At 40.2% G+C, this 10,455-nt stretch overlaps 1 protein-coding gene across 4 annotated transcripts in view; it reads left to right on the forward strand.

Annotated features, from left to right (window-relative positions):
• Avl9 (AVL9 cell migration associated) overlaps nt 1-10,455 on the forward strand; it is a 71,161-nt gene that overhangs the window by 49,100 nt on the left and 11,606 nt on the right. For 3 of the 4 annotated variants that reach the window (XR_003848642.1, XM_008827536.3, XM_029560856.1), the window contains 3 exons: nt 2,889-3,023; nt 4,686-4,905; nt 7,543-7,660. Coding sequence is in view for 3 of the 4 variants with exons in the window: in XM_008827536.3 (XP_008825758.1) it covers nt 2,889-3,023; nt 4,686-4,905; nt 7,543-7,660 (473 nt within the window). In the remaining variant the exon portion in view is untranslated. The remainder of the gene's footprint in view (nt 1-2,888; nt 3,024-4,685; nt 4,906-7,542; nt 7,661-10,455) is intronic. The other variant, XM_029560857.1, reaches the window with a different exon arrangement.

Below are 10,455 nucleotides of genomic sequence, written 5' to 3' on the forward strand. Positions count from 1 at the left end.
CCGACAAGGGGATTCCACGTCCCTTGTCCAGACGTCCGACAAGGGGATTCCACGTCCCTTGCCCGGACGAGATCCACGAATACAAATGAACAAAAAGTTCTACGGATGTGGATCTCACAGACCCTGGGGCGTCCCCCAGGCCGACAGGCAAAGCTCAAAGACCGTCGTCTTGCTCTTGCCCTGTCCAAAAGTACAGACGAGATCTCAGATTCCAAATTCTACAGACGCTGCCTAACAGGATCAGACAAGACAGACAAAAGACAGACAACTCAGGACACAGAGACAACACTGAGGTTGGCCGGCCAACTCACCTCCCCGAAGGGACTGGAGTTGTCCTGGTGGTTCCCTCTGACCGGCTGATCTCGGTGGGACCTCCAATTGTAAGAGTGAGACCACTGAGGACAAGTCAGTCTTCGGGTTGCAACAGCATGAGGTTTATTTGATACACAGGTACCTGTGGGCACAAAGTCTCCTCGGAGGACTTGCGCGCCCCCATGCTGGGTTTTTGCACTTTTATAGAGCAGAAGCAGGGTACAGAAGCAGAAGCGCGGTTATTGGTTAATTCAAAAACACACAGAGTAATTTCAAAAGCACACAGAAATATGGGGTAAGGGTCGGGGCTAAGGGGAAGTGGGATTGCTAAATGGGAGGTGACCTCAGGGACACAGAGGTTTTTCTCCTGATTTCCTGGTATCGAGCCCCGGGGATTGCCAGATGCAGATGGCTTGACCACTACGTCCTGTTTTTCTGATAAGCTAGTTTCTTAATGCTTGACCTCTTGTCAGGCATTCCTATCAGGTGGCCTCATGGCACCTAGGTTTTTTCAAAATAATTTAAAAAGTATATCACAGATAAGCAGGCATGTCTGTAGGATAAATTTACGCAGAATATTAGGTAAAAGAATAGGTGTGCTACTTGTTCAAGACAAAGTTGTCTTTTTTGTTTGTTTGTTTGTTTGTTGTCTTTTTTGAGGCAGGGTCTCCTTGTAGCCCCAGCTGTCCTGGAACTCGCTATGTAGACCAGGCTGGCCTCAAACTCACAAAGATCGCCTACCTCTGCCTCCCAAGTGCTGGGATTAAAGGCGTACACCACCACGCCCCGCCAGGACAAAGTTCTTAATGGTAGTTGTGCACCTTTTTGATCCTAGCTAGCTCAGGCAGAGGCAGGAAGATCTGATATCAAGTCCAGCCTGGGCAAAATAGTGAGACCCTATCTTAAAAAAAAAAGTTCTTTGTATGTAGCCCAGGCTAAGTATTCACCTAAAGAGATGTGTTGGATAGCATCTTGTCAGCCTGACACACCTGGAAAGAGGGAGCCTCAGTTCGAGAATTTCCTCCTTTGGATTGGCCTATGGCCATGTCTGTGGGGATGTTTTCTTGATTGTTAGTTATGTGGGAGGGCCCAGCCACCCTTGAGCAGGCAAGAAAGCAGGCTGAGCACAGACCAGAGAAGCAAGCCAGTAAGCAGAATTCCTCCATGGCCTGCTGAGTTTCTGCTCTGACTTTCCTCAGTGATGAACTGTGTGACCTAGTAAGATAAAAGAAACCCTTTTCCCTCAGGTTGGTCTTAGTCAGTGTTTTAGCTCAGCAACAGAAACCAAACTAGGACAGAAGATACAAAATTTTTTGCTGAAAGGCTCCAAATCAGAATAGGTTTTCAGCAAGTGTCATTATATATGACCTGAGGCTAAAAACAGGGTCAGGAATTCAGAAAATCAGCCCTGGTTTCATACATAAACATTGCCAATGATCACACCTTCAAGTTTCTGGAAGTATGTTGGGGCATTTTGGGTTTGCTGTCGGTTGATTGATTGGTTTTGCATACTTAAATAAGTGCTGAGGTTTAGCAGTCAACTATAATTTTAAGGAAATGCTATTTCAAATATAATTCACATGGAATTAAGCAGAAATAGTGCCAGTGCAACTTTAACTAGTTAGTAACAAGTATTTGGACATATTTTTCCATGATTTTTAACAGTATGACAATAAATGTCATGCTTTGCTATTCTTGTAATAGTATTTCAGCAGCTATGTGCATGTTTTAAACTTCTTAAAGACAACATACTCTTTAATGATTGTAATACTTTTGCTTTTCTATATTAAAATGTCAAACTGAGGGGCTGGAGAGATGACTCAGCAGTTAAGAGCACTGACTGCTCTTGCAGAAGACAGATTTGGTTCCCAGCACCCACATGGCAGGCTCACAACTGTTCATAACTCCAGTTCCAGGGGATCTGATGGCCTCTTTGGACCTCCACAGGCATTGCACACATTTACATACATATAGGCTAAGCACTCGTCCACATAAAAATGTTCAACTTATTAGTTACTATTGATGCTTTTTTTAAAAAATAGTTTATTTACTCTTTTTATGTGTGTGAGCGCATGTGTATAAGTGCACCCATGTCGTGAGATGCCCATAGAAGTCAGAAGAAGGTGTTGGAGTCCTCTGGAACTGGAGTTAGGGATAGTAGTTAGCCACCATGTCGGTGCTGGGAATCGACCCCTGGTCCTCTTCAAGAGCAGTCAGTACTTTTTTTTTTTTCCAGTCATTACTCTTAACCACTGAGCCCTCTCTCCAACCCCACTATTGATACTTTTAAATGGAACCAAGTATAAAGTGATCAAGTAAGACAGCCCTCATATTAAACCACCATGCAAAGAATGGGCTGTTTGTAGAGAAAGCCAGTCAGTAACTGGACTTAACTATAGTCAAGACCTGAGATTGCCCTGGAATATTATTTTAGTGAGTCAAAGAGTAACCTCCATAAGGACAGGCAGGCAAGAATGGACATTTCTTTCACTGTTATCCTTCCTGCTTTGAGCTTGCAAAGAAAAGTGCTGCTGTTTTGCTGTTCTGATGTTCTGTGTTGCTCTTGTAATCTGTAGGGATATCTATGTTTGCCTTATATGGCATTGCAGCAGCATCACCTTCTCTCCGATGTCGCTGTTCGGGGATTTGTTGCTGGAGCTACTAACATCCTTTTTCGACAACAGAAGCACCTCAGTGACGCCATTGTGGAAGTATGTTTATGTCTGAGTGTATGTATATGGCCTGCCGGTCCCTTATTCCTTTCCTAAATAGAACTGTGGAGTATACCAACAGCACTTAATAAGGAAAGTAATTGTTTACTGTATACTAGGCATTCTAAATGCTTTATATTAACTGATCTAGTTTAACAGCCCTATGTGATAGATGTGATCTACATTTGCACCTACAGAAGCTAGAGAGCACAGGTTAAGTGATTTGCCCAATATCAAACAAGTGGTGACTGCATATGCCAGCATTCCAACATGAGCAAACCAGACTTACCATGATCTCAGTAATTTATTGTTTATTTTTCAAATAATTTAAACTTTACTAGCCTGTTTAATATGTTCCTGGTGTTATAAATGCTCAGAATAGATATTTGATATCAGTATATTAAAATTTTCAATTTGTTTAATTTCACAATTGAAAAACGCTTGAAAAAAATTTTTTAGCTGCATTATGATTTTTGTAGTTACCGACAGAAAGTACATGTTACATGGGAAATGGTTATAATATAAATTTTAAAATCCAAGATTTAAAATTGTATTTATTATGATCCTAAATTTGAATGAAGGAAAATGTGAATACCAGGCTGGGTATGGTGGCATTTGCCTTTAGTCCCAGTACTCGGGAGGCAGAGACAAATGGATCTCTTGAGTTCAAGGCCAGCCTGGTCTACCTATCAAGTTCCAGGCCAGCTGGGGCTACAGGGAGACCCTGTCTTAAAAAGACCAAAAAAAAGAAAGAAAGAAAAGTATGTATACCATCAGGACAGGAGAATATGGGTAGGAGAAATACAAAATGCTTCTACACTTTAGAAGCTGGGTGATGAATGTGTTTCATTATTATACTTGAAAATTAAACTGTAGGAAGCTGGACCAGGACTACATAGTGAGACCCTGTCTATAAAAATGAAAATTCTGATGTATCCATGCCCTTAAAATGGAAAAAGTTGAAGGAGTTATAATTAAGCTTGTTTGTTTCTGCTGGTGAGATAAAGGTCAGTTTTTATTGTGTGTGTATTGATATGCCTGAAAATGTTTACAGGCAGCAAATATTACTTTTATGGTTCAAAATAGTGTATTATTTATATGTTTTTTCTAAAAATAGAAAAATAGGATTTGGTTATTTTGTTTATTTTTCGGTGTTTTTGACACAGGGTCTCCCTGTAGCCTCAGCTGGCCTGGAATTTGCTATGGAGACCAGGCTAGGCCTTGATGTTACAGAGATCCACCTGCCCCTGCCTCCTGAATGCTGGGACTAAAGGTGTGTGCCACCAAGCCTGGTGGAAAAAGAACATTTTTCTAAATTTTACTTATTTATTTAGTCTTTTTGAGACAGGGTTTCCTTGTAGCCCCAGCTGGCCTAGAACTCACTCTGTAGACCAGGCTAGCCTCAAACTCACAGAGGTCCCCGTGCCTCTGCCTCCCAAGTGCTGGAATTTAAGGCATGTGCCACAACGCCGGACTAAGAGCATTTTTTTTAATAGGGAAAATATATAGAAACTTTAAAGACCTCTCTTTCATGGACTCATCTTTTGAGAATACTGTCAGTCATATTTATCTCCAGCTCTAACTTCTCAGATGTTACTCTTTAAAATGTGACATGGCTGCATATGAGTGGTCTGGATCTGACTTATACCTGGTACCCTCTAGGTAGAAGAAGCTCTGATCCAGATCCATGACCCAGAACTCAGGAAGCTGCTCAGCCCGACCACTGCAGACCTGAGGTTCTCAGATTACCTCGTAAGGCACGTGACTGAGAACCGGGATGATGTCTTCCTGGATGGCACAGGCTGGGAGGGAGGTGACGAATGGATCCGGGCCCAGTTTGCAGTCTATATCCACGCCCTGCTGGCTGCCACACTGCAGTTCGGTAAGAAACCACAGCCGCATTTCTTCTTGAAATTCTTCATGTTCTGATATTTAGGTGTTTCCAGTTGCACAAGAAAAACATAATTATAGAAAAATATCTATTACTCATACAGACACAACTACTCTTGACATTTTGAGTACTTTGTATTTTGAGGACTTTGGTTTTATATAGGCTTTTTACAAAAAGTGAATCCCTTTAAACATGTCTTCTGAGAGTTACTTTTTCTTACTTTATAACAGAAACATAAAGATACATTAATATTGATTTTTGTCACTTTTATTTGACTGCTAAGTATTTGTTGTATGAAAGGCTGTATCAATATTTACCAAGTATTTATAAATATTGCTTACATTCAAGGTATCTAAAGATATATAAAAAAAGAATCATTGAAAAATCATATTCTGAAAATTATAAATCTTAAGTTTTACCCCATTCTGAGACATATATTTTTCCTATTAAATGGTTAAAACAAGACAGGTTTAACTATTAAATATTATAACTTTGTTTCATTCTATTTAGAAAAAGATGTATATTTAGAATATATATGAAATATTAAAAAGCAATGAGCTTTTTCACCTTGGAAATTTGGCAAATATTCAGTAGACTTGTAACTTAAAAATCCAAAAGTGGATTTGGGGATCTTTTTCTTCAGTTATCATTACCACCACTTAAAAAAAATAATGATATAATTGAGACATCTTAAAATTTACCATCTCTTGATACTTTGTAAATGAATGTCCAGGGCCACAGTGGCATCAACTTCATTCGCATCCTTGTTTCAGGAAGGTTTCTTAGTCGGTGCAGCCACTTTGCCTGCTGGGCTAACTGTGAATTCAGGTTTGCGGCTTATTCTTCATTTATAAGAAAAACTAGTAATCAAGTTTGAAATCACTAGTGAGATTTTTACTTTATTTTATTTTTAGTCTTTTTGAGGCAGGGTCTCCCTGTAGCCTGGAACTCACTATGTGGACCAGGCTGGCCTTAAACTCTCAGAGATCCCTGTGCCTCTGCCTCCCAAGTGCTGGAACTAAAGGTATGTGCCACCACACCCCACATAGTGGGATATTTTTAAATGTCTATTACCCATACAAATACAGTAGCAGGGGCACTCAAATTAAATCTTGTGACTCAAATTTATTCATTAATCTTGAAAAGAAGTCCAGTTACTTGGCCTCATGAGTAATCTACTTTTTAAAATATTTTCCCAGGGGGCTACCTGTGTACACTGAATAACAATAACTAAACTTAAAAAACAAAACAAAACATGGGCTGGAGAGATGGCTCAGCAGTTAAGAACACTGACTGTTCTTGCAGAATACTGGGGTTCGAATCCCAGCACCCACATGACAGCTAACAATGTAACTCTCGTTCCAGGGGATCCGACAGTCTCTTCTGTTCTCCATGGGCATTGCACGACACAGCACATTACCTCTAGTAATTAATTTTGTACTTAAAATAATCCTAGACATTCTCCTTTTACAATAGACAGAGTGAGGCGAAGAAATACTCAATAATTTGCTCATCTATCTGGTTGAGAGGCTGAGCTAGAATTTAATTAAACCTAAGTGATCTGGCTCAGGCCCCTACTCTTCATAAGGTCAGCAGAGGAGACAGCTCAGAGCCCAGTAGCTGCTTCAGAAATACTTTGTAGAAGCAAGTCTTTACGTGCAGATGCACCTGTGTGTTTCCTGCTCTTCCTTTCCCAGACCTTCAAAGCAAACAGCCTAGATAGGCCATGTGGCACATACCTCAAATACCACTTGTTTGGAAGGCCATGGTGGGAGATAGCAGGAATTTGTAGTACAAGCAGGATCCTATCTCAAAACAAACAGCAAATTCACGTGCATGAGAAATGTGAAGAATAGCATCTTGAACCGACCTTTTCTGTTCTTCCAAGCAGAAGTGCCCTGCATGAAGCTTTTCCATGATATTGATAAAGCTGAAAGCTATTCAGCAGTAAATGTGTAAGCCCCCGATGGCGTTGTACATATTTTTAACAGTGAAATGCTTTGAAAATCAAGCATGAAGCATCAATTAAAGAGACAAAGTCTAAACAAGGAAAAACATGGCTAAAAGAGCCGGCTTGTCCCAGCACCTAGGAGGCAGAGACAGGCAGATCAAGGCCAGCCTGGTCTGCATACTAAGTTCCAGGCCAGCTGTGGCTACAGGGAGACCCTTTCTTAAAAAGACCAAAAAATAAAAAATAAAGAGCCAGTTTACATATTCCTTCTTAGTCTTTTAGGAAAATGACATTTGCTAAGATATTCTGCTTTTGACTTATGCTTAGATCAGCATGTTCTCTCACAGTCAAGTCTGTAGTTTTTGTTTAATAAGTAATATTATCTTCATAATTATAAGGAGAATGTGGAAACCTTGGAAAATATCTGGCTCAATCCCTCACATTTTCCAGGTAGGAAAATGAAGGTGTGTGTGATTAAATGACTTGCCACAGACCACATAGCTTCTTAACAGGTTTTGGGAACTAGACCCAAGTTTCCTGATATCTGACAGGCTATCTCCCACCTCCAAAAAAGTGGGAGGTGGGGTATAAAACCGTTCCTTTACTCTTTCTAGTTATTAACCTTCATCCCTGAATAACTGCAGTCCAGCTCAACCTCTTTCCCTGTTTACTTACAGACAATGAAAAGATGTTATCAGACTATGGGACAACTTTCGTTACAGCCTGGAAGAACACTCACAACTACAGAGTCTGGAACAGCAACAAACACCCGGCACTCACAGAGATCAACCCCAAGTAAGCACGTCCTCTGAAGGCTGGCAGAGTATAAAATGGCTGCTTTACAGAAACATTTTTGTTAAAAAGACTCCTGCTTGATGAGAAGCAACTTTCAAATTGCTTTCCAACTATATTCAAATCCTTACTCAAAAAGCACAGGATTTTTTTGTTGTTTTCTGTTTTTGTTTTTTGTTTGATTGGTTGATTAGTTTGTAGTGCTAGAGTCTTGTGCTTGGTAGGATTAGAAGTTTTAACGTTTTTCCAGCTCTCAGTGTGGTTCAGACAAGAAGAGTCTTGCACATAATAATACTCACACATGATGGTTCTTTTCCCCTTTCCCTGAATCTGTATGTAAACAGAATTGTCAAACAGGAGGTATAGCTTAGAGGCAGCAAGTGTGAAGCCCTGAGCTCAGTCCCTAGCACTACCACTGTAACAACACAAAAACACCAGTTGTAGTAAGACTGAAGCTGTATTAGTTATTTTTCTTAATCTGCTCACAGTTTGGGGGTGCAGCACAGCAGAGAGCGGTGAGTGCCTCTGCTCAGCTTGCTGTCTTTGTTCAGTCTAGGACCTTAGCCTGTGAAGTGGTGCCACACACAGTTAAGACCTCTTTTCCTAGCTCAATTATTCCCAGCTAGAAGCTCCTTCAAAGACATGCCCACATGTTTGTCTAGTACATGGTTCTAGAGCCTGACAAGTTGACAGTGCTAACCACCACAGAAACCTAGAAGGAAATCCTAGACTTGAAGATGTAATGCCTTCCTCAGTGTTGATTGCTGACTAGGTGAAAACGCTCCCCTCTAGAGGCATGAAGACATACTGTAGATGTTGCAGTCATAAAATGACATCAGTGTGTGAACAGAAGAGTTAGGTTCAATTGATAGAATACTTACATGCCGGAAGCTCATTTTTTTTCTAAATTATAAGATTAAAATACTATTTTTAACAATGCAAGCATGCATTGGCTGTTTTGATTGTATATTAAACCTTTATTGCTTGGTGAGAAATGGAAAAAGTCAACTTTACACTCACCACTATCTTATTTGGGAACTAGAGTTTACTGTACTTAGCTAAAGTAGAAAGAAATGGGATTTAAGTGACATTAGAAAGGCTAAATACACATACTAGCTCTAACATACAGACTTAAATAATACCAACGTGGAGATATGGTGAGGTGACTTGGGAACATCTTGGAGAACAGGTCTGTTAAACTTTCTATCATCTCAAGAAAAATTAATAGGTTGAACCCTAACCTTGGTGAACTTAGCCATTATTCTTGGCTATACAGTATAGCAAAAGGCTATATTGCTGTATGAATATATTTTAAAAAGAAGTAAAAGCAGACAATATTTTGGGGTTTTTTGTTTGTTTGTTTGTTTTGGTCTTTTTGAGACAGGGTTTCCCTGTAGCCCCAGCTGTCCTGGAAGTCACTATGTAGACCAGGCTGGCCTCGAACTCACAGAGATCCACCTGCCTCTGCCTCCCAAGTGCTGGGATCAAAGATGTGCGCTGCCACACCTGGCAAAGCAGACAATATTTTAATGCTATTGAATGAAAGAACTAAGCTCAAGGTAAGACTACAAAATAAGGCCTTATTAACTACAGGCCTTGTTCTGTGGCACTCCAAGGGGAAACAGATGTGAGCTTGTTTACTAGGGACACTTGGGATGACTGTGCTCACAAGGTGGGTCACCCTAATTGTCACCTGTCCAGTACTTGAGGCCATATTTGGGGTTACTGCATCTGATGTCAGTTACTTGAACTGGCCCTGGAGATTTTAATGCAAGTCCATACAAGCTTTGCTGAAGTGGGTTTTAAAGGATTGTAAAATAGTACTCAGACAAATACAAAGAAATTAAGAGGGGCTAGAGAGATGGCTCAGCAGTTAAGAACACTGGTTGTTCTTGCAGAAGACCTGGGTCCAAATCCCAGCACCCACATGGCAGCTAACAACTGTCCATAACTCCAGTCCCAGGGAATCCGACAGCCTCCTCTTCTGACCTCCGTGGGTATCGCAGGACATGGGTGCACTTACCTACATGCAGGCAATACTTGCATACACATAAAATAAAAATAAATAAAGCTTTAAAAAAAAAAAGAAGATTATGGGAATTAACAAACTGGAGAACAGCTAGGCACAGTGGCACATGCCTATAATCCCATACTCAGGAGAGTATGGCAGGAAAATTCTAGGTTTGAGACCAGTCTGAGGTACATGGCAAAATGCTGTCTCAAAAAACAGAAAAAAGAGGAAGAGTTCTCCATCATGCAGTGATAATTGGCAGGTTCTAAATATTTTCACTAGGTTAAAAATGAGAAATGAGGGACTAGCAAGTTAAGTACTGGCTGCTCTTCCAGAGAACCGAGGTTCAATTCCCACCACCTACGTGGTGACCGACAACCATCTGTAACTCCAGTTCCAGAGGATCCAACACGTAAACATTGCATGCATGTGGTGCACTTACATACATGCAGGCAAAATATTCACACATAAAATAAAAATGAATAGATCTGAAAAGGAAATACAAATTCAGGGTTGAGGGCTGGGGAGGTGTTCATCAAATAAAATGCTTTGAAAAGAAATGATAATCTTCAGTAAATATTGGGAATTATAATTTAGAAATATTCCAAACTATAATTTTTTAGATCTATGAACCTTTCTTCAGCACCTAAAGGAAAGAACAGCAGTCTTCTAACTTACCAAGCAGCAAGCACATTTCATCCATTAAATACAGCCTTTCTAGGAACTTTGAAAAAGCTTATGTGAAAATAATCTTTTGAAAAAAGATTATTATTATTTTATTATTTTT

The sequence above is a fragment of the Nannospalax galili genome, unplaced genomic scaffold, assembly GCF_000622305.1.
Source record: "Nannospalax galili isolate Female #2095 unplaced genomic scaffold, S.galili_v1.0 scaffold132, whole genome shotgun sequence".
Lineage (NCBI taxonomy): Eukaryota > Metazoa > Chordata > Mammalia > Rodentia > Spalacidae > Nannospalax > Nannospalax galili.